The sequence below is a fragment of the Lipotes vexillifer genome, unplaced genomic scaffold (assembly GCF_000442215.2).
Source record: "Lipotes vexillifer unplaced genomic scaffold, Lipotes_vexillifer_v1.1 scaffold331, whole genome shotgun sequence".
In the NCBI taxonomy this organism is placed as follows: Eukaryota; Metazoa; Chordata; class Mammalia; order Artiodactyla; family Lipotidae; genus Lipotes; species Lipotes vexillifer.
Genome location: NW_006774049.1, coordinates 996,164 through 1,021,980, shown reverse-complemented (window position 1 = coordinate 1,021,980; position 25,817 = coordinate 996,164). Strand labels below are relative to the sequence as shown.

The 25,817-nt window shown below is 35.7% G+C and overlaps 1 protein-coding gene across 1 annotated transcript in view; it reads right to left on the bottom strand.

Annotated features, from left to right (window-relative positions):
- The window catches only part of CABCOCO1 (ciliary associated calcium binding coiled-coil 1), a 120,493-nt gene extending 95,548 nt beyond the window's left edge, over positions 1–24,945 (bottom strand). The window contains exons 1-3 of the mRNA XM_007448637.1: positions 24,857–24,945; positions 14,645–14,748; positions 8,293–8,462 (exon numbers count right to left, since the gene is read on the bottom strand). Coding sequence (XP_007448699.1) covers positions 8,293–8,462; positions 14,645–14,748; positions 24,857–24,937 — 355 coding nt within the window. The 5' untranslated portion in view covers positions 24,938–24,945. The remainder of the gene's footprint in view (positions 1–8,292; positions 8,463–14,644; positions 14,749–24,856) is intronic.
- Between the last annotated feature and the right edge of the window lie 872 nt (positions 24,946–25,817).

The window sequence follows — 25,817 nt, the reverse complement described above, 5'->3', positions numbered from 1 at the left end:
CTGAGACGGATCCAAATTGTCGTATCATGGTTCAATCACTTTTATTGCTGAGTAGTGTTTCACTGTATGGATATACCATAGTTTGTTTACCTGTTCATCTATTGATAGACATTCAGTTTTCAGTTTTGAGCACTTATGAATAGAGCTGCTAGACAACATTCATGCACAGGTTTTTGGGTGAACATACGTTTTTCTTTCTTTAGAGTAATGCCTAGGAGTGGGATGGATGGGATATAATTTTATAAGACGCTGCCAACTATTGTCCAGAGCGGCTGTGCCATTTGCATTTCCACAAGCAAAGCATAAGAGTTCTAGGTGCTCTGTGTCTTTGTCAGCATTTGGTATTGCCAGTATTTTTTAGTTTAGCCATTCTAATAGTTGTGTAGTGGTTTCATAGTGGTGTTTTTCTTTTCTTTGAACATCTTTATTTTTAAATTTTTTATACAGAAGCTTCTTATTAGTTACCTATTTTATACATATTAGTTATAGTGGTTTTATTTTATATTTCCCTAATGACAAATGATGTTGAACAACTTTTCAGGAGTTTATTTGCTATCCTTATATCTTCTTTGGTGAAGGGTTTGTTCAAATTCTTTGCCCATTTTTAAAATAAGATAAACTTTATTTTGGAAAAGATTTATATTTATAGAAAAATTACAAAAGTAGTATTGAGAATTCCTGCACACTCCACACAGTTTCTCTTACTTTTAACATCTAACTAACATTATCATGGTACCTTTATATACTACTAATAAACCAATTTTATATGTTACAATTAACTAAAGCCCATATTTTATTAGATTTCCTTAATTTTTACTAAGTGTCCTTTTTCTGTTCCAGGATCACATCCAGGATACCACATTACACTTGGTAGTCATGCCTCCTGAGGTTCCCCTAGATTGATAGTTTCTCTGACTTTTCTTGTTTTTGATAACATTATCAGTTTGAAAAGGACTGGGCAAATATTTTGTACAACATTCCTCAATTTGGGTTTGTCTGAGGGTTAAACATAAGTTACGGGTTTTCATGGCTTTGTCCACTTTTAATAGGGTTGTTTGTTTTCTTATTGTTGAGTTTTGAGAGTTCTTTGTATATTACAAGTCCTTTTTCAGATATATGATTTGCAAATATATTTTTCCCTGTCTGTAGTTTGTCTTTTCATTCTTTTAACAATGATGCTCATAAAACAAAAGTTTTAAAATTTGATGAAATCCAATTTTTTTTATGGGTCATGTTTTGGGGTTCACGTCTAACAACTTCTTGATAACCCAAGGTCATGAAGATTTTCTCCTATGTTTTCTTCTAAAAGATTTATAGTTTTATATTTTAAATGTATATCTGAGCCGTTTAGATTTAATTGTATCAAGTGAAAGTTCAGGTTGAAGTGCATTTTTTTCAAAATAGATGAGCAGTTGTTCCAACAACATTTATTGAAAAGGTTACCTGGTTCCACTGAATTGCTTTTGCATATTTATAAAAAAAAAATCAGATGACCATTTTTGTGTGAGTCTATTTCTGAATTCTGTCTTCTGTTCCATCAATTTATGTGTTCATCTCTTCACTAATTCCACACTGACTTCATTACTGTAGCTTTATAGTAATTCTCAAATTGAGTGGTAAGATGGATGCAGCTTTACTCTTATTTTTCAAAAAAATTTTAGCTGTTTTAGGTCATTAGCCTTTCCATATAAATTAAAAAAATTAATGAGTATGTCTAGAAAAAATCCTGCTGGGATTTGGGTTGATACTGCATTAAATCTACAGATCAATTTAGAAGACATCTTTTTTTTTTTTTTGCGGTACGCGGGCCTCTCACTGTTGTGACCTCTCCTGTTGTGGAGCACAGGCTCTGGACGCGCAGGCTCAGCGGCCATGGCTCACAGGCCCAGCCACTCCATGGTATGTGGGATCTTCCCGGACCGGGGCACGAACCTGTGTCCCCTGCATCGGCAGGCAGACTCTCAACCACTGCGCCAACAGGGAAGCCCTAGAAGACATCTTTACCATGTGGAGACTTCTAATCCAAAGACACAGTATGTTTTTTCATTTGTTTAGGCTTTATTTCTTTTATCATCATTTTAGCATATAGATTGCATACATTTTGTTAGATTTATACTCAAGTACTTCTATTATTTTTTGAGTTATTGTAAATGATATTATCTGTTAAAATTTTGGTAACCAATGTACATTACTAGCATACTGAAATACAACTGACTTGTGTGTTTTGACCTTATTCCTGCAAACTTGCTAAACTCATTAGGTCTAGGAATTGTTTTGAGTCTGTGTAATTTTGTATATACAGCATCATTTCATCTAAGAACAGGGACTGCTTGATTCCTTCCTTTCCAATCTGCATGTGTTTTATTTCTTTTTCTCACCATACTGCACTTATTGCTAAGACTCCTATTCTTATGTTGAATAGGAGTGGTGAGAGAAGACATTCTTACCTTGACCCTGATCTTATGGGGAAAGAATCTGGTCTTTCTACCACTAAGTACGATGGTGGCTTTTTTGTAGATGTCTTTTATGAGGTTGACAAATATCACTTCTTTTCTTAATTTTCTGACTTTAAAAACATAATGAATGGATGTTGTATTTAGTCAAATGCTTTCTCTGCATGTATTTACATGATCATGTGTTTTTTCTTCTTTCAACTATTTACACTGATCAGATTTTCAATACTGAACCAGCACTGAATTTCTGGGATAAAGCCCAACTGGTCATGCATATTATTCTTTTTATAAATTGCCTGATTTATTTTGATGACATTTTGTTGGGAATGTTTTTTACGTTCATTAGGGATATTGCTCTGTAATTTCTTCTCCTTCTCCTATCCCTACTCTGCCACCTTTCCTCTACTTTTTCTTTTCCTTCTCTTTCTTCTCCCTCTCCCCTCACCTCTCCTTCTTCTCTCTTTCTCTGTCAGGTTTTGGTATGAAGATAATTTTAGCCTCATAAAATGAGTTAGGAAGAGTTCTTTCCTCCACTATTTCTGAAAGAGGTTATGTATAATTGGTGGTATTGCTTCATTAAATGTTTAATAGAATTTTCCATTGAAAACATCTGGGACTGAAGAAGTTTTTCCAAAAGTATTTAGCAACAAACTCAATTTCTTAAATCATTATGGGAATATCAGGTTGTCTATTTCATCTTGGGTGAGTTTTGTTAGTTTGTGGTTTTTGAGAATTGGTCAGTTCCTTTTTGTTTTCTAATGTATGTATATAATTAGCATTCTCTTAATATTCTGTTAATGTCTGCAGAATCTTTAGTGATACCCCTTTTTTTATATTTGATAATGATAACCTGTGCCTTCTTTTTTCTTAGTTTTGCTTCTTGTTTATCAATTTTATTGATCTTTTCAAAGATCCTGATTTTTGTTTCATTGATTTTTCTCCATTGGTTTTCCATTTTCAATTTCATTGATTTCTGTTTGCTATTTCTTTCTTTTCTGTTTGATTCATGTTCTTTTTTTTCTGGCTTCCTAAAGTTTAAGCTTATTCATTTTAGACTGTATTCTTTTCTAATATAAGCATTTACTGATAGAAACTTCCCTCTTATCATCGGCTCAACTGCAACACACAAATTTTCATGTTTTATTATCATTCACTTAAAAATCTTTTCTAATATCTGTTGAGACTTTCTCTTTGACTCATGGACTGTTAAGAACTGTGCTGTTTAATATCCAAGTGTTCAGAGATTTTCCTGACATATTTCTATTATTAATTTCTTGTTTAATTCCATTATGGTCAGAAAATATATTTGTATAATTTCAGTTACTTTATTTTATTTACTTATTTATTTTTAAACATCTTTATTGGAGTATTATAATTGCTTTACAATGGTGTGTTAGTTTTTGCTTTATAACAAAGTGAATCAGTTATACATATACATATGTCCCCATATCTCTTTCCTCTGGCATATCCCTCCCTCCCACCCTCCCTATCCCACCCCTCTAGGTGGTCACAAAGCACTAAGCTGATCTCCCTGTGCTATGCGGCTGTTTCCCACTAGCTATCTATTTCACATTTGGTAGTGTATATATGTCCATGCCACTCTCTCACTTTGTCCCAGCTTACCCTTCCCTCTCTCTGTATCCTCAAGTCCATTCTCTAGCAGGTCTGTCTTTATTCCCGTCTTGCCCCTAGGTTCTTCGTGACCATTTTTTAAATAAGATTCCATATATATATGTGTTAGCATACGGTATTTGTTTTTCTCTTTCTGACTTACTTCACTCCTACCTAAGGAGACAAAAGACCTGTATGCAGAAAATTATAAGACACTGATGAAAGAAATTAAAGATACAAATAGATGGAGAGATATACCATGTTCTTAGATTGGAAGGATAAACATTGTGAAAATGACTATACTACCCAAAGCAATTTACAGATTCAATGCAACCCCTATCAAACTACCACTGGCATTTTTTCACAGAACTAGAACAAAAAATTTCACAGTTTGTATGGAAACACAAAAGACCCCAAATAGCCAAAGCAATCTTGAGAAAGAAAATCGGAGCTGGAGGAATCAGGCTCCCTGACTTCAGACTATACTACAAAGCTACAATAATCAAGACAGCATGGTACTGGCACAAAAACAGAAATATAGATCAATGAAACAGGATAGAAAGCCCAGAGATAAACCCACACACATATGGTCACATTATCTTTGATAAAGGAGGCAAGAATATACAGTGGAGAAAAGACAGCCTCTTCAATAAGTGGTGCTAGGAAAACTGGACAGCTACATGTAAAAGAATGAAATCAGAACACTCCCTAACACCATACACAAAAATAAACTCAAAATGGATTAAAGACCTAAATGTAAGGCCAGACAATATAAAACTCTTAGAGGAAAACATAGGCAGAACACTCTATGACATAAATCACAGCGAGATCCTTTTTGACCCACCTCCTAGAGAAATGGAAATAAAACCAAAAATAAACAAATGGGACCTAATGAAACTTAAAAGCTTTTGCACAGCAAAGGAAACCATAAACAAGACCAAAAGACAACCCTCAGAATGGGAGAAAATATTTGCAAATGAAGCACCTGACAAAGGATTAATCTCCAAAATTTACAAACAGCTCATGCAGCTCAATATCAAAAAAACAAACAACCCAATCCAAAAATGGGCAGAAGACCTAAATAGACATTTCTCCAAAGAAGATACACAGATTGTCAACAAACACATGAAAGAATGCTCAACATCATTAATCATTAGAGAAATGCAAATCAAAACTACAATGATGTATCACCTCACACCAGTCAGAATGGCCATCATCAAAAATCTACAAACAATAGATGCTGGAGAGGGTGTGGAGAAAAGGGAACCCTCTTGCACTGTTGGTGGGAATGTAAATTGATACAGCCACTATGGCGAACAGTATGGAGGTTCCTTAAAAAACTACAAATAGAACCACCATACGACCCAGCAATCCCACTACTGGGCATATACCCTGAGAAAACCATAATTCAAGAAGACTCATGTACCAAAATGTTCATTGCAGCTCTATTTACAATAGCCAGGACATGGAAGCAACTTAAGTGTCCATCAACAGATGAATGGATAAAGAAGATGTTGCACACATATACAATGGAATATTACTCAGCCATAAAAAGAAATGAAATTGAGTTATTTGTAGTGAGGTGGAGGGACCTAGTCTGTCATACAGAGTGAAGTAGGTCAATTACTTTAAATTTAAGGTTGTTTTATGACACAGGATACAGTCTACCTTGGTGAATGTCCCATACACACTTGAAAAGAATGACTATTCTGTTATTTTGGGGTGTACGTTCTCTGAATGTCAATTAGATCCAGTTAGTTGATGTTGTTTTTCTTTTGGTTTACCCTGTTTGTGGCCTAGTCAGCACGTGAATTTATAGGCTTATGTCTTTTGCTAAATTTGGGAAGTTTTCATCCATTGCTTCTTCAAATGTTTGTTTAGCACTGTAGTCTTTCTCCTTTTGGGACTCTGATGATATGTATATTAGAACTTCCATTGTCCCACAGGTCCCTGAGGTTTTGTTCATTTGCTTGCCAGTCTTTTTTTCTCTGTATTGTGCAGATTGGATAATTTCTATTGTTCTATCTTCAAGTTCACTGGTTTCTCCATTCTGCTATTGATTCCATCCAGTGAGATTTTAATTTTGGCCACTGTATAATTTGGTTCTAAAATTTTAATCTGTTTCTTCTTTATACCTTCCATTTCTTTCATGATTCTTTATATTTTAACATTTGTTTCAACAATGTGCATAACTTTTCATTTAAGTTCTTTTATAATAGCTATTTTGAAGTCTTTGCCATATAATCCTCATATCTACTTCATCTTATTGTTGGCAATAATACTATTATTATTTTCCATGCAAGTTGATATTGACATTGTTCTTTGCCCAGTAATTTCGGCAACAGTGTTAAAAGAGTATGTTTCGAGACATGTAGTACTCAAAGATTCTACAAATATTTGTGTATGAGGAAAAAAACAGCCAAAGTCTGTCTTTTTGATGATTTACTAAGAATTCTTTTTTGGAAGGTTGTAGTTCAACAACTGAAACAATGTTATATTATTTATCAGGTCTCTTAATAAAACATGTATTTTTAATTGTAATACTGGAAAAGACTGAATTCTCAGGACTAACCACCTGAGACTTCAGTTTTTGTGTTTTTTTTTTTTTTTTTTTCGGTATGCAGACCTCACTGTTGTGGCCTCTTCCATTGCGGAGCACAGGCTCCGGACGCGCAGGCTCAGCAGCCATGGCTCACGGGCCTAGCCGCTCCACAGCATGTGGGATCTTCCTGGACCGGGGCACGAACCCGTGTCCCCTGCATCGGCAGGCAGACTCAACCACTGCGCCACCAGGGAAGCCCTTGTGTTAGTTTTATACTATGTTCTTATGTGCAGGATAATTTGAAGTCAGTCAGTTAATATCATACAATTTTTTTCATTATCAATTATAATTATTTTTTTCTTCTATTGGTACAGTTATTTATGTTTAACATGGCACCCATACCAAAGTAAAAGCAAAGATGAAATTCTCCTATTTGTAGAGAAGGAAAATAGTGATTTCTTCTCCTCACATACAAGAACTACCAATTCTTCCCTTGTTACAGGTGATGAGGAGCAGGAAGAACACGTGGGGCAGAAGTGGCTTCTCTACTAACTTTGCTAACTCACTTAGTATTTCCCCTGCATCCGTACAGTTAGAAATTGATACATAGAACAGAATAAGCTTTTTGTGACCAAAAGCCATGCATAAATTTTACTAGGATGATGGTGACAATTCTTTAGGGGTGACAAGGTCTTCTACCTGCCCAAATTAAAAATAAAGAAACTAAAAACAAGCAAACAACCAAAAAGAAAAGAAGAGACAAAAAGGAAGGAAGGAGGAAGGAAGAAAGGAAGGAAGGAAGGGAGGAAGGGAGGGAAGGAAGGAAGGAGGGAGGGAGGAAGGAAGGAAGCTGTCTCCCATAGACACAAGCATGTCTTTCAACTGAGTCAGAAACACCTTTACATTTATTGTGCTAAAGGTCTTTTGATTATATACTCTAAGATTGAAGTTCTAGTTCTTCCACTCTCCGGCTATGCAACTTTGTTCTCTGGACTGCTTGCTCAACTCTGAAATAGTGATTACGATACCTCCCCTGCAGGAGTTGCTCTGCATTCCATAATGTATGTTAAAGATTAGAACTAAACATACTGCCTAGTGCAGACTTGGCAATAAATAAACGATAGATTTCTTTCTTTTCCTCCTTCCAAGTAGCAATTCTGTTTATTCTCAAACAAAAGTCATCACATTTTAAATTGCTCCAAGGAAGAATTTCCAAATTTCCTGTAGTAACTCATTTCAATTTTATGTAAGAAAAAAAGTCACAAAATATAAGTGTATGTGAATAATGTCTGTTTCATGGGGTTTTGATATTGACCAAAGTACCTCCTCTTAACAGTAATCCTGAGATATCCCAATAATAATTACAGGTAAGATGAGATGAAAACAGCTCAAAAAATGAAAAAATATCTAGATAAATCTGAGCTACTTGACATTTTGGGGATGGATGGCACTAATAAGATTTCAAAATGAAAGTAACATATTTGGCAAATTAATTACTGTGAGAACTTTAGCCTTGTTAAGTATTATTTGAAGCTTTATAACTTAATGAAGATATGAACTATATTTTTGCTAAAAAACAATAAAATTAGGAACTTTTGCTGAAGAACATTAATTTAGACAGAAGAAGATTAATTGACAGTGGACTAAATTTTCTTTTCTTAAAAAAAGAAAAAATAATGTACTTACTTCTAAGATTATGAAGTAACATATCCAGTAAAGTCATAAATTTTGAATACTGAATAATAGAAAAGTCCATTCCTCTTGCCCACAAAAATCCAGATACATAATAATCTAGTAGACTGGCTTCCTTTAAACAGGTTTGAAGATTTCTGAAATTCAAAACCTTTTCCAGTTTCCTGTAACAAAAAGAAAAATCCAGATATTAAAATTGATTAAATAATGAACAGTTCCTTTTCTAAGTTTTGAAAACAGGTATTTTTCTTGAATGAAAATTCTATAATCCTCATAATCTGAAAATATCCATGGTTATATCAAAAGCCCAAGTCAAAAATGGCATTCAAAAGAGAAACAGAGAGAGAGCGAGAGAGCGAGCATGTGTGCAAACTCTTATTGGTCTTCTTTCTCTACTTCTAAATCTTTTTCTCCTACCCTCTTTCTTCATTTTATCTTTGCAGTATAGTAACTTTTCGTTTTCCCTTTCCCTCAATGTCTTTTTCCATGTATACAATCAAGTTTCTTTTATTTCTGACAATGTTCTGGAACTAGATTGTTAAATATTCATTCTGCTTTCTTTTTTAAATAATTCCAATTATGTATATTTTACTCATTTTATTCTATAACTGTAATTTTCTCTTTGAACTTCAAAAAAATTTTAAGTCAATTTCCTTTTCATTTTATATGCTTTTCTTGTTACTGTCTTCTATGTCCCTTGTGTTTTCAGCAGTGTTAATTCTCCCTTGGGCTGCTTATAAATTTCACCTCTGCGAGATCTCTCCTTTTCTACTTCTTTAAAAAATGTTTCATAACCTATCCTTATCTCTACCTTGAATTTTTGTATCTGTCTTATGCTCTTGTGATTGCTTCGTAAGTGTTCTTAACTCATGGTAAATATTTGATCATTTTTTGTTTGTTCGTGGCCATATTCTTCTGGTGTATTTTCTTTGCCTGCCATTTCTTTTTTCTATTCTTCAATTTTTTTCTTGCAGTGTCTTTGTATGTAACCTCCTTGCTTAATGCTCAAACCTGGCCATATTACAAGATGTTTTCTATATGATATAATTTTATGTCAATTATTCTAGTTTTTATTCTTTTTTGTTAGTGGGAAAAAGTCGAATAGGTTCTCTTCACTATCACAAAAACAATCTATTTCTTGTAAACACGGAAAGTATCTGCTCTAAGCCTGTGTATTCTGGTCTTGCTATTGCAAACAAGGGTTCTTGAAATGGCACTTCAGGGTTTTCTCCTCACCTGGGAGGATAAGTATATTTTTAAGCTTATTCTCAGATCTTCCACCATGTACATCCTCCTTATAATTTCTCCTGCACTTCTGCTTGATCTACAGTGTTTCTGGTGGGCATCCTCACATTTTGTGGTCTGTGCTTTCAGCATCTCCTTGTTAGTAGAAATGGAATTGATATTTCCTAGATGCTTATATGTGATTTCTGAGGGAACGTCTGTGTGTGTGTATGTGTGTTTGTGGGTGTGTGTGGGTGTGACAATTTTATACTGCCATTTACAAAAAGAGTCCTTATTATTTACAATACTGAAATAAATTACACAATCAGAATAATGAATACAGCAAGATTAAACAAGTCTGGGAATAAATAAAGCTGATGTTGCGTTTAACTCACTCTCTAACATACATTTCATTTACAGTAGTATCTGCGTAGACCCCAACACCCAAAGTGAGATCTGAGTCTTTTCAGCCAGTCATGCTTCTCATCTCCCTTCTCATAACACCATATAATGCCTTTCAGTATATGGCATCCTCTATAGTATTTATTGATCTACAGTGAGCACTCTCCTAAACTGTTCTAGTTAATTCATAACTAATGGTAAGGTTCATTTTCTTCTGTGGAACAAAAATCAGAAGAGTTAAGTAAGTAGCTTTGTCTGTTGCTGGCAGTTATTTTATAACCATAAGAAAAATCAGTCCTAAGACCAAGCCTTACTTCTTGATACTATTGAGGACTTGAGTCAACCAACCCTGGAGTCAATCTATCTCTGAATGTCCCGTTATGTGATATTTTACATACATGTGTGTGTGTGTGTCTCTGTGTGTGTAAATGTGTGTATACTTTATTTTTAGGTCAATAGGATCAGTTTTTTATGTTACATGCAATTAAAAGCATCCCAACTGATACATTTTGTCAAGCACACAAATCAAATGGTAGATGCAGAAATGAATGGGGAGGCAATCTGGGGAAGAAGGTTACCTCACTAGCCAGGCATCTTCCATTTGCACTGGATAACAGTCAGCAAGATTTATTTTCCAATGTTTAATGTATAATACCATTTAGTCTTAAGTAGAAGTCAGTAGGAAAATGTCTATAGTAATAAAAACTTGTGGTATTTTAATGCAATCAACAAATAGGCCAATGGAACAGAAAGCCCAGAAACAGACCCAATATATATGGGAATTGGTATATGACAGAGGTAGTATTTCAAATCAGTGAGGGAAGTATGAATTCTTCAAAAATGATGCTGGCAGCATTGACTATCCACATAGAAAATAAAATACTACCTCACCCAATACATGGATTAACTAAAACAACCCCATTAGTATTTTATTCTGAATTATATTCTTTTGACTCCCTAAATTTACTTACTTTTCACTCTACTGATTTCTGCTACCTAATGTTGCTAAGGAAAAGTCTGAGGCCTGCCTGATAATTTTCCTCTCTAGGTGACTTTATCCCAGAGATGAGGTAATACATGAAGTTTTATTCTATTAAAATATTTAAATCAAAGCTTTTTTTTGGCAGTTTACAATAAGAGTATATTTGTTTGATACATAGTTTTGAACAGCAACTTTTCTTATTTTATCTTCTATCCAACTTTTATTTTATGAAGTTTAAAGTATTTTTTTCTGATACACTGTTAGATGTATATTCTAGCATCTTCCAATTGCATTAATATGCATTTTGAATGTTTTCTTAAATTTGTTTTCCATTACTGCCTTGATTTTCAGCAAGATAAGTTCTATATTGGATTTATTCTTTACCTTAGTTTCTTGCCTTAGTGTTAAAAGCCTCTTAATTTACATATTTTATAATCCCTTCTTTTATCTCGTTTTATGAAATCAATGCCCTCTTTAATCATCAGCTTTTGCCTAACATTTTCTTCTGTTTCCAGAAGTTAGTCTTCCTTCTAAGTGTATTCTTCATCTGCATGTTATTGTTTTAATTAAATATCTGACCTGAATAGTGGCATGTGTTCTTTGCTTTACATTTTTATTTTTTCAATGTTTAACTATATGTTAATAGACAATTGCCTAAGAATAATATGGTGAAGTCTCTTTTAAGTTTCCTCCACCTTTGCTCTTTCCCTAATGTCCCCTCCATCACTTTCCATAGTACCACTTGAATCTTAACCTTCAACTTGAACTGCAGGCTAAATATTTAACATTTCTGTTCTTCATTCAGTTATTTGACTCCAAAGGAAACTAAGCAGGGAGGCATTAGGAGCAAGACACTGCTGTGGTTTGAATGCAAAGTTTCCATGCATTTTACTGGTAAATTTGTAAGCTTTTCCTCTGGGAATAAAGGGAGATGGAACAGGGGAGAGGGGAGAGATGGCCACAGATGTAGCATGAGAGAATGTAAGGAAAGAGAAAGATGCTTAATAGTGATTTAGTAAGTTTTGCTATAGTGATAGGTGGTGTAACTACCTACTTTGTCTCACCAAGAATTTCAGTAGAAATATTACATTATTCTTGCCTGCTCTTGAAATTGGAGTGCCTTTTATTTTTTAAATATGATGACATGCAGAAATAAGCCTTAAGGCAAGAGCTGAACAGCTCATGGAAACCAATTATAGAGAGGTTATTAAAAGATCTCTCCACCTTACTTCTGTGTTTAAATAGTTATTTTCAATTTAGTCCCTATCCTTTTTTCAAAAGGGATTTGGGTGGATCTGTAAATAAAATCAGGGTTACATTAAAACATGAATCATATATAGTAGTTAGGAAATGATGAGAAATGTACCCAGACATTTAACTTTGCTTGAAGTGTATTCCAGAAATATATTTTAATGATACTTTAATGTTTCATTTGGTTGGTTGCTTTTATGCAACAAAATTTTTAAAGGTAGGGAAATGTGCTAATGTCCCATAATTTACTTTAGTAGGTTTATAACTTCGTAGACTGTATGATTTTGGCATACTTTTGCCACTTGGTGACGTGATACCTCAATTATATTTCTGTCATTTTGAAAGGTGTATAATCCCCATTTATAATAATGCTATTTTAAATGGAAAATGAATGACTGGCTACAAATAATTCAGGATTACTGTTACAAAAATCATGTAAAAAACCTCAAGAAAATTACTTTTCAAAGAAATGGCTCCTGACATAAAACTGTTGTCATTTATCCAAAATCGATGCCCTAAAATTTGAGATTACTTCAGGTGAATTCTATTAATGAGATGGCCATAGGCATATCCTAAAAGAATGACCTTTTAGGTCAAACTGCTGTTAAACCTGGTTGTTTCTATACAGCTAACTTCTGTATCACCCTCTCTATCATTTACTTTCTTCTGGATCTCACCTCTTACAGATTAAAAATACTTTTAGAATGTAGATATTTAACAAAAAAGAGAGCCAGTAATTGAAAAAGAGAAAAAGATTGTCACAAAAGATGGTTATACACAGTACAACTTAAGATGTGATGAGAAATACACAAGTCTAAAAAGCGTTTGTTTGCAATAAATTTTATTTAATATTAACTGCACTTAATATAACATCTTGTATTTATTATTTAATACAATTAAATTATAAACTATATTAAATATATGTCATTTACATCGTATTAATCTACTATCTGCCTAGTTTTTTTTTCTTTTTTTTTGCGGTACGCGGGCCTCTCACTGCTGTGGCTTCTCCCGTTGCGGAGCACAGGCTCCGAACGCGCAGGCTCAGCAGCCACGGCTCACGGGCCCAGCCGCTCCGCGGCATGTGGGATCTTCCCGGACCGGGGCACGAACCCGTGTCCCCTGCATCGACAGGTGGACTCTCAAACACTGCGCCACCAGGGAAGCCCCCTGCCTAGTTTTAAATACCTATTTTTTGCATTTCAATGACCAACATTTGGGGTTACCTAGAAATCGAAGATAATAGTTACTTGAAGCTTAATCAGTGATATTAATACAATAAATGCATTTTTCTAATCAATTCTGACACTAAAAAATAAGAATTCCCAATGAGCATTCATTTCTATAAATATGATAACATCACCATAAAATTCTTAAACCTGTGAAATTTTTAATTGAGTAATACTTCTAAAAATGCAGATAGTAAGTAGTATGACCAAATCAGAGATCACCAGGATTTCTAGCAGGATTTGAAGGCAGTGGAGGTGAAGAGCATTTCAGGAAAAGGCCTGTCAGTGTCATTTGCCTGCTCTTAATATGCCTTCCCTTCTCAAATCTCTCTTCCAGCAAGTACATCTGTCATATATTTCCTTCTCAGCAGTAAATCACCTCTATTCCATAATATTTGTAAGATTTGCAAATGATAACCACTGACAAAGTCATTTTCCATTTGCCCATTATGGCCGACAATGCCCTGCTTACATCCAGACGACTGGACTACAGAAATCTTACCCTGGAACATTACAGTCCAGAACATCATCACATTGTCCCCACACTCCACACATTATAACCGATCAGGCTTCCATTACTAGAGTGAGATAATTTTTAAAATGAATAATTACTAAAAACATCTTTTCAGAATTTGTGTGGTGGATATATCTGAGTATATATTAGAGTTCTAAGTAAATGATCTACTGTAGAAATCAATGGCCTTAAGAATAGGATGTACGTATATTAGAACTGATGACTATAAATTCAGTTATAGTCACATATTTAAGCAAAATGTATGAGATTAGAATACTTAGCATAGCTTCATATCCAATAAAAATCACAGGTGGATGGCTAATATTCAGGATTTCCAAAATTATAAAATATATTCACTATTAATATTACAGAAAATACATCTTACTCTTGTCATGATGAGAAAGAAGACCTAAAGGTTCTTGCGCATACTGACAGTTTTACAAATGAAAGAGAAAAGAAGATGGCATATGCTAATGGCTGCTTTTAACAATAAATCCCTATTCTCTGTTAAGATTAGCAAGTTGGTTGAAATCCATTTCTCCCATAAAGAAGACTGCTGAGCAGTGGAAAAAAGTCAGTTGTTTGAGAATTTTTGTGTTCCACAGTCCGGATATATATATCTGTGCAAAATATAATAACAAATATTTTGGAAATAGGTTTAAAATGTGTAATAACATATCATGACCATTTATAGATGCAGAACTAGAACTGCTCCATATTTGGTTGTAATACTGAAGTACTTACTGTTGAACTCCATCTACATCCTCTGCTAGCATTTCGGTGATCTGGGCAACTGAAAGAAAATCTGGACACAGAATCCTTTCATGCTCCTGGAATTCAGTATCTTTCTACCAAAAAAAAAAAATGTGGAATAAGTTATTTCAATCACTTTTCACATATTAATGCCAATGATATCAAAATTTGTTCTTACTTTTGTCTCACTGCTCTCAGGAAAAAATTTAAAAACAACAGTCTCCTAGATAATCTCTTTTCCTTTCTGTCTTTAAGTAACGGTACCTCTCTTCTGAAAAGCTGAATGGTTAGTCAACCTGTCTTTTGTGCGTATTTAAAACTGGGTGAGGTGATGGTTTTCAATTAACAAACATTTCTGAATATCTATATATTCCTCATTGAACTTGGGGCACAAGAGGAGGCAAAGACAAGTAAGAAAGACTTGTAACCCTCAAGAAGCTTAACATGTTGTGGAAGGAACAAACTAAAAGTGACTTTAAAACAAGAAAACAATAAGTGAGCCATAATAAAGATGTCATTCAGTCTAAAGGAAGGAAGGGACAAGGACAGCAATGGGACAAGGAAGGTCTACAGAGAGAAACAGCCTTTGCGAGACTGAGCATGGATAATGTCCCAGGTGAATGACTCAGCAACACCAAGGTGATAAAGACAGGACGGTTGGGTACCGGTTCTGTAAATATAAAGTAGTTCACAGTGGTGCCTGGGGCACATACAGGGGACTAGTTGGACCTAAGTGGAAGGTGGGCATTGGAAATATATCACAGGAGATCTTAAATAATTTAATAAAGGTTTACTGAGCGATTACAATACACAAGATACTGCACAAGGCACCATACATATTTTAGACCATGGCTGGTTGAAGAATGACAGGCTGAAGAGTTTGTTCTTTACAGGCAATAAGGGACCGTGAAGTTTTTGAGCAATGAAATGACAAAACTATGCTTTAATGAAGGGTACTCTGTAGCAGGGTGAAGGACAAAAAGGAAGAGTTAAATGAAAAGGTTGTTAGAACAGTTCAGGAATGAGGCATTGGGCTGCACTGGGCTCCCAGCAGTGTGCAGAACAGAAAGGGATAAATACAACATATTACATTTAGGGGACTAAAAGAGGGAAGAATGAACGGAGAGTCTGAGTTTCTGAAATAGGTGACTAGAAGAAAAAGGTGTTGATACTCAGGGCCTCCAACAGCACATATGCCACCTTTGTGTGAACTAGACAAAGGCATCCTCTCTGGGTGGAGGAAGTACTAAAGGCTTAAGGCTGATGCAGCCCTGCACCCAAGTGCACCACTTGTGAACAGAGTGTAGTTTCAGCTCCTGCTCAACCCTCAGCTGAGTCCTTTAGTTCAGAGTACAATCTGTAAAAGCATATGTGACACTCTTATCACACCAACACAAATAAGAGTTTTAGAAGATGATGCTAGTTTTAAGAAGGCAAGATGATGAATTTGGTTTCAGTGGTTGAATTTTAGGTGGAATATACATAGAAGAAAGAAATGTTTAGAGGTTAATTAGAAATGCTAGAGTCAAGAAAGGCCAAGTTTATGGATGTTGGTTTAGGAGTCACTATAAGTATGAGAATGGATGAAACTGCCCAAAGCTAGAGCGTGAAGAGAAGAGCTGTGAATGGGGGATGGAAAAGAAGACTGAAAAAGAGATAAGACACCAGTAGCTCCATGAAAATAAAGGATTGTGAGATTTACGCCAGCCAGAATGGCCATGATTAAAAAGTCTACAAATAACAAATGCTGGAGAGGGTGTGAAGAAAAGGGAACCCTCCTCCACTGTTGGTGGGAATGTAAATTGGTGCAGCCACTATGGAAAACAGTATGGAGGGTCCTCAAAAAACTAAAAACAGAGTTGCCATATGACCCAGCAACCCCATTCCTGGGCATATACTCAGAAAAAAATATAATTCAAAAAGATACATGCACCCCTATGTTCACAGCAGCACTATTCACAATAGCCAAGACATGGAAACAACCTAATGTCCATTGATAGATGAACGGATAAAGAAGATGTGTGTGTGTGTGTGTGTGTGTGTGTGTGTGTGTGTGTGATGGACTATTACTCAGCCATAAAAAAGAATGAAATAATACCATTTGTAGCAACATGGATAGACCTAAAGATTACCATACTAAGTGAAGTCAGAAAGAGAAAGACAAATACCATATGATAACACTTATATGTGGAATCTAAAATATGACACAAATCAATATATCTATGAAACAAAAAGAGACTCACAGATATATAGAACAGACTTGTGGTTGCCAAGTGGGACGAGGGGTAGGGAGAAAAGAACTGGGAGTTTGGAATTAGTAGAGGCAAACTATTATACACAGGATGGATAAACAGCAAGGTCCTATTGTATAGCACAGGGAACTATATTCAATATCTTGTGACAAACCATAATGGAAAAGAATATGAAAAGGTATATATGTATAACTGAGTCACTTTGCTGTACAGAAGAAATTAACACAACACTGTAAATCAACTATATTTCAACAAAATTTAAATAAATAAATAAATGCATTTTAAAAAGGATTGTGAGATTTGGGGAAGAGATGGGACAAATGTTTTTAATTCAACAGTTATTTAGTTTTTCATGTGAATAAGCTCCAATAAGTAAGAGTAGGAAACATTTTGCTATAGTTAACAAGATCACATCCCAAACTTGCCTTATTTCAAGAACAGAAAAATCCCAAAGCTAATACTCATTGGTAATGAAAATCAGTTTAACGTTTGTAATTTAACATTAGATTATTATATTTTTATTTTTAAAACTCCAACTTAGAAATAAAATATGCTATTTTATTAGCTATCTTTTCATAATCTTAGAGTTGGAAAATTAACCTAAAGTAGGTCATACTATTAGATTATAAATTTACTAAGAAAAAATATTTTAGTATCTAATATAATACCTTGCACCTAGTAGGCACTCAGACACTTGTAAATCGAATTAAATGCACTCAGTTTTTAGACAGAATAGTATTTTAGTCCATAATGTATGCCTATATATTTGTTTAAATATTTGTTAGTTATATGTATTTTTTTTTTTATTATTAGCAGTAAAGTATAATTATTACTACTGTTAATACCATTAGATTGTATATTCCTCAGGGACAGTCATTCAATCTTTTACTTCTTTTTAGAATTCTGCAGGTCCTAGTTAGGTCAACATAGGTTGTTCATCAACTGTCTGAATTCATCTCCATCCTGTGATGACACTGTTAGATGATGGAGCATGATAAAAAGCAGGACCTGGATTTGGAGATCTCATGATGGTTTGAATATTGATGAATTCTGTGACTTACAGCAAGGCATTTGAACCTAAATTTGGATTCATGTCAAAAAATCATTCTGATATGTTTTACTACATACAAGATTGCTATCATTATTCATAATGAATAAAGATATATATGAAAGGTACATTATATAGACATTCAGATCAACTATTAGATTTGAAAATTTTCTGAACAGGAGAAAATAGGTCACACAAGCACTGAAAGAGAATAAAATAATCTTAATCTTTTGTACAATAATAATTCTAGCTAAGGTGCCTAATATTAGTGCTTCATTTTTTACTAAAACTTGATAGCTTAAGATAATCATTTTGTAGGAGGGTTTGCCTCTGGTTTTTTGTTTTCTTTTGTCTTAAATTGAATTCCTGGACCTATTTTAAATGAGAGCTTTTCTTTTGTTTGTTTATATACTGCCATGTACCTAGAAAGGATATAAGGTGGTTAAAAAACTTTAATGTTTTGATACATACGCTCTGATTTGTAAAAATTAAAGATACAATGGAAAATTCATGAATAGGTTAATAAAAATGTAAATATGTAATTATCACTTTCTCTGTAAAATTACATCTCTGACTAGGAAAATACGTAAGCTAAACTGCACTGTAACTCATTTTATTCCACCACCTGCTGGATTTTAGCTGTTATTCCAGAAGCATTAAAATTGTAAGCCTGATATTGTCAGATAACTTTTTCTCTGAATTTTTTTCTCTAATGTCACCTAAACTTTCCACATTTGTACATATGTCTTTCTTCTAGAATTTAAGCCTTTGGGGGCACCTTTGTATCCATCAGTGGTATGTCTTACAAGACTCTTAATAAATGTCCACTAAAGAAAGATAGCACAGTTCACCAAAGATGCCTAAGAGGTGTTTCACAGTCTTAGAGAACAGAGAATGGTCTACAATTTCCACACTTTGAAAGGCTTTCTTCAAGCCTGAAAATAAATGAACTAAGAAGCAGTGCTGTGTTGAGCCATGTTGGAGCCTGAGGCAAAAAGGAAAAATCAGTAATAGTGATGCTGACTTTATTTAAAATTTAGATCCATTATGGATTTTTTGCATTAATTTTTGTTTTTAAAATATTGCATTAAAATATAGTTTCTCTTGACTACTGAATTTTTTGGCACCCCTCACTCACCTCACTATAGTCCTGGACACCATAAGGAGCCAATTTAAGACAAAAAGTAGATGAAAGAAGGATAAATAAAAGCAAGAGCTAGTTCTTTAAAATAATGAATAAAATAGGCAAATCTTGGGCAAATGCGATTAAAGAAAAAATAAATACATGCCACATTAAATGGAAATACATTTGAAAATTACAAGGAAATGGGTGATTTCCTAGGAATATATACGTTATCAAATTTGACCAAGGGTAAGGGAAGAAATGGACCTGACCAAACATGAACTAAACTGGAAGTCTACTTTTTAAAAGGTCACCATGTCCAGATAGTTTACACTTGAAGTTCTACTGAACAATCAAGAACACATAAATTCTGTTGGTCTAATATTTATAGACTGTAGATAATTCATTTTTTAGAAGACAGCACAGGCTGTACACAAAAACCTGAGTTACCACAGAAAGGAAATTATAAGTCAAAATCATTAATGAATTCAGATGCAAAAATCCTAGTTAAAATAATATCTTAGAACACTGAATCCAGCATCATACTAAAAGAATAATAAGCTATCATTATGACCAAATAAAGTTAATTTCAGAAATGCAAGGACAGATTATCATTAATAAGTCTCATATATTTAAGTCAAATTAAATGATAAAATAATGATTATAAAAATAAATAATAAACATTTGTAAGAATTCAGCAGCAAAACTCTCAGTAAAATATGAATTAAAAAAAGAAAAGCTAGGGACTTTCCTGGTGGTCCAGTGGTTAAGAATCCTCTTTAGGGCTTCCCTGGTGGCGCAGTGGTTAAGAGTCCGCCTGCCGATGCAGGGGACACGGGTTCAGGTCCGGGAAGATCCCACATGCCGTGGAGTGGCTGGGCCCGTGACCATGGCTGCCGAGCCTGCGCGTCCGGAGGCCTGTGCTCCGCGGTGGGAGTGAGAGGCCCGCGGAACGGCAAAAAAAAAAAAAAAAAAAAAAAAAAGAATCCTCTTGACAAGGCAGGGGATGCTGGTTCAATCTCTATTTGGGGAACTAAGATCCCACATGCCACGGGGCAACTAAGCCCGCATGCCACAGCCAGAGAGAAGCCCACGTGCCACAACAAAAGATCCCGTGCCCACAACTAAGACCCGACGCAGCCAAAAAATAAAAATAATATTAAAAAAAAAGAATAGCTAAACATAAAAAAGATTACATGCCAAAACATTATATTGAATGAAGAAACAGTGATGTATTCTTATGAAAACCAGGAACGAAAAAGGGATTCTGGCTAGTAACATTACTGTAATTAAACTCACTATAGCGGGTCTAATAATATAATAAGAAAATGAAATATGTGGCTTAAATATTAGAAATGAGGACATTAAAAAATCTTTACTTGAAGATTACATGGCTGCGCAACTAAGAAACATGACACTGTACTAACATGGTTTGAGCTAATAAGAAACTTGTAAGATGGTTACATATAACATAAACATACAAAGGCTACCTGCTCTCCTCTGTATTAGAAACTAATTATAAATGTAAATGGCATTAAAATTGATTAAACTGGATTAAAAATATAATAAGAAAGGTATAGTACCTAAAGAAATTATAAACTTTATCTAAGTTTAATAACAAGATTTGATAAAAGAGATTTATTGGAAACCTTCAAATTAAAAAAATTATGCCTCCCTGGTGGCGCAGTGGTTAGGAATCCACCTGCCAGCGCAAGGAACACGGGTTCGAGCCCTGGTCCGGGAAGATCCCACATGCCACGGAGCAACTAAGCCCGTGCGCCACAACTATTGAACCTGTGCTCTAGAGCCCGCGAGCCACAACTACTGAAGCCTGTGCGCCTAGAGCCGGTGCTCCGCAACAAGAGAAGCCACCGCAATGCGAAGCCTGCGCACCGCAACGAAGACCCAACGCAGCCAAAAATAAAATAAATTAAATAAAAAAAAATTAAATCCTTCCCACATTACAAGTATAATGCAATGACAATCTCAAATCTCAACTGTATCATTTTGTAACTATCGAAATCATTTTTTCAAGTTCTTATGGAAGAATACATACATTTTGAAAAAGAAAAATAGTGAGAGGGACCTTTCCAAATCAGACATTAAAGTTAAATATAAAGTAGGTTGGCAGTAACACAAGAATGGACAAACTAGTCAGTGTAAAAAAATAGAGAATGGAAATTCAAAAATATACCTACATGTATAAATTTATACATATACATATATAAATGATGGATTCTTTATTCTATTCCACTGACTCCTCAGCCATTCTTGTGCCCATTCATGTACATATTTAATGTGATAGTGGCAGTCAGTCCATTCTCCATGGGAAGAGAGTATGGCTTATTTATAGTAAATGAAACTGGCATAATTGATGGTTCATGTCTAGAAGAAAACAAAATTAGATCCTCATTTCAAATATACAGTACATCCATCAAAAATTAATTTTAGCTGTGTTAAAGACCTAACTTTAGTAAAATAAAACTTTAAATATTAGAAAAAAATTGAATATGATTTGTGCAACCTGAAAGGGAGGATGGAGTGGGGAGAAGCAGGAAATAAGAATAAGATAGGAAACCCAAAGACTGATGGTAAGATGAAAGACAAGCCCAAATGTTTGTCAACACCTCCACGCCCAAGGCCAATATTTCCAGAGGTTCTAAGTGTCTGATAAATAATGCTACTGTATATTCACATTTTAAGGAATATTAGCACTGTTTTTTCAACAATATTTTGAGCAACTTTTTGGCATCCTCCTCATAGCCCTGCACAGGTTGATCTACACCATGTGCTGTAAATGGCTTCAATAAATACCTCATGAATGACACTGCAACTGCAGGAAACTGGTCATCTTGGTGCCCAAGTTGAGCCCCAAGTGTTTCTCTCTAACCTGCCAATGACGGGGCGGGGGCTATTTTCAAGGTCCGTAGGGACCTCCTAATGTCGAGAGAATTGTCTATGGCCTCTCCCAAACACACTGAGGCTTTTACCACAAGTGATATCATCTTTCCACTCAGGATTATGTAAGTGTCCCCTTGTCCTGAGAAAGTCCCAAAGGCATTGAATAAATGTCATCTGTTAGGGGATTTGTTAACACTAAGGGAAATTATTCAAAAGAAGCAATTGGGAAATAATCATTTACATTTTCTTTTAGGTCTCTGATATGAGTTGAAGTACAGTCCTTTTACATATAATACTTAAATGATTACATGTCCCGAATAGTATTTTTGAAGATATTAAGAAAGTCAGCTTATGAACAAACTATCGATAAAAGACTGATGATTGAATTCTAAGTATTCATTTACAAACTCACTTATAAATTAACTTAGGAGAATTTATAAACTCCTTTCAGTTACAGATCTATACGTAGGAAATACTTATTTTCAGACTGTCGTCATTTCTCTGGTCTTGTGCATTTAAATAGATATCTCCCAAATGTTTAGTCTTACCTTTTAGAAGGAGGCATTTACTCCCATGTTACTAAAGAAACTGGATTGTTGAATTCGGAAAGTTGGCAAAAAAAATTTTAAGCAATATTACATAAGAAATATTTTCCTGGACCTGCATCTCACGTCTGCTTGTTCAAGGTATCTTACAGAGCAGATTTTGAGCTATGATAACTACATTCCTGGCATATGTCAGATCCTCTATAATTTCAATTAGTTAAGCTATATTTTTACTGAGTGCCTACTATACGACTGGGATAATTTGCTGTTTTTATTTTAGGTACTGAGAACAAACAACAAACGGGAAACCTCAGACTATTGGAAGCTTATGCTTTATTTGCAATAGACTTGGCAAGAAAAGAAATATTTCACTACTGCTTGGCTCAGATGACTGGATGGTGCACTGGCTAAGTCAATTTGGATAAAGAATTATTAAGAAATAATACTATAAGGGACTAGGTCTTGGGGGATCAACTCAGTAAAGAATCTGACCTGAGAAGAACCTTTCAGTACCTAACTGAAAAGATGTAGCCTTGGGAACAGACACACCGAGAGATTTTTGCTGTCTTTTCTATCTAACCCCTGAAACCCACAGTGGGCACAAATGGGTGGCAGGCAGGACTTATTCTAATGAATGACATAACACTAGGGATCAACTGTCTACTCCATGAATTACAGGAACTCTGCTTTCATTAGAATGGAAAATGGAGTTTTGACCATGCAGTATGTTAATCTTAGTAAAAGAACACAGTTAAGTGAGTCCAAATTCCAACTTGATTTGTTCGGTTTGTTACTAAAAGACTACTGATTGTCATGGGGAATACTTGCTTCTCCAAGAAGTTTACAAAAGTGCTCACTGACAGGGTTAAGGTGGCAGATAATCACCTAACGTCTATATGTATTCGTCTGACTCGTCCATTATAAAAAGTGATTATTTTTTTCCTGGAACATGGCACTTCCTCACATCTTTTAAAAAAAGAAAAATTATGGGGCATTTTTTTTCGAAGTGCAGGCTCATTAACCCCAAATTATCAGTCTTTCTTACAAAGGACATTATCTGCATGGGAAACTATATATGTGGGTGTACACTGACAACTGTACATTCTCATAAGTAAGTTCTTGTATATATTTAAATAACACGATTTAATTGGGAAATTTCCTATGCCACTTTTGAAACTATATTACTTACATTAGAGATCACAAGGGAGTAACTGGGTTAGTAACCAGTTTATCACATTAAAATGTATTTTTAATGTATGCTAATTTCAAAAGGCTCATAGGAGAATCCGCATGCTTTAGTGGTCTGCACACAGTATTGGGAAGAATGGCTTGGGAATGACTTGCACATCTCTGGGCAAGGCACTAAATTCACTGGATCTGCGTTTCCTCATTTATAAAACTGCAGCTAATACATATCTTCTGTACAAAAAAAATGTTATTTACACAAATAAGGAAGTTGAGCCTAGCAATGTTAATTATAACATTATTCACCTCCAGAGTCTTAAAAACAGAAGAAAAAACTTCTTAGGACAACATGATTGACTCAAGTATGCGAAGATTTAAACATTTTTTAGGAATATATTCTTAATTAAAATCTCAGGATACAAAGCTTGTGAGTAACTCAAGTTACCTAGAACCCATTTATTACTGAGAACTGGTGTTTGGAGGGGCCTGAGGAAAAATCTTTATTTTACAAAGGAAACCACTGGAGGCCCAAGGACGTTAAATACTTTTCCTAAAAACAAGGGGCTGATGAGCAACTAAGCCATAACCGGAAGGTCGATTTTCCAGGCGTTCCCCCTTTGTCCCATCTCCTATTATGTATTTATTATTTAGAGAAACAGCAAAATAATAAGGGAAACACTGGCCTTCAAATATTAATCTATTCACTACCAATGAAGAGTAATTATTCCACGACAGCTTTTGGGCAACAGGAACTGTGATCATCTTAAGTGAATTAGTAGTAATTTCCAAAAGAGTCGGGCCCATTCAAGATTGCCAGAATTCCCTTTCAAGTGCTGAGAATCCGGGGAAAAGGGCGTCCTTGTGAAGCCTTTGGGGCAACGAATGAACCGTCCAACGGAAGGATTTCTAGTTTACACTCGAGAGCACGAGGCGAGTCGAGCGGCAGGGCTCGGGGAGCGCGGGGCGGTGGCTCCGGGACCCCCTTTCTCTCCCCCGGAGCCCGCGCCGCCCGGGACCCGCTCCCAAACCCTCCGCCACTCGGGTCCGCGCACCCAATCCCCGGCGGGAGGCGCCTCCCCGGGACAAGCCTCGGCCGCGGGAAGGGGGCGGGCGCTCGGGGGTCGCGGGTACCGGGCAGGGACGGCGTACCTCCGACTCGGGCGTGGTTCCCGCCGGAGTCATCCCCGCGGGGGTCGTCCCCCCGGGAGTCGTCCCCACAGACGCCGCCATGATCCAGCCGCCGCACGGCGGCCCCTCGTCGCCGGGGCAACTGGGGCGGGGCCGGGGTCGCTGGGCTGGGGAAGTGAGCACCACGCACAGCGGCTTCCGGTCCGGGGCCGCGTCCCCAGCTGGGAGAGGGCTGGGACCCGGTGGCGGTGGGAGCGGGAGACCCGGGCCCGGCCGCTGCGGGGCGCTCTGCCGGGAAGGCCCGCGGCGGTGCCTTGAATCACCGAGTAGAGACAGACTCGTTCCTTTTAGTAAGAGTGAGAAAAAAAAAAGCAATTTAAACGAACTAGTGTACGTGGAAGTGACCACTGCGAACACATAGCAAGTTCTCAATAAGTATTAAAGTGAGATATATTATTGGAATTGACCCTTGATTGATATTTGATATTAAGGAATTGTCATTTTAAAGTGTTAGGAGGTTATTGTCATGTTTACAAGGAAAAACCGTCTTTATCTTCTAGAGACAACATGCTGAAAGATTTAGTGATGATGAAATGGTAAAATGCCAGCGATTTACTGCAAAATCATGAGGGGTAGATGGATAATGAGTGGAGATATAGTGGAAGAATCAAGACTGGGTACATGGAGGGGGTGTGGTCATTATATTATTATTTCTACTTTATATATATTTGAATTTTTCTGTAATAAAAACATTGAAAAACAATACATTTAGTAATAGTATCAGTAGTCTTCTCTGGATGATAGTACCTGCTTTGATAGTGAAATGTGCTTTGCTTATATTAACCTGTGTGGGAGTTGCTATGCAGGAAGCTTACTGCAAAAAATCAGACATTATTTACATGCTTCACTTTCGCCTTCTGTAAAATGAGATAATGACAGTGTCGGCCTCATTGCATTACTGTGAGGATTTAACATGTTAATA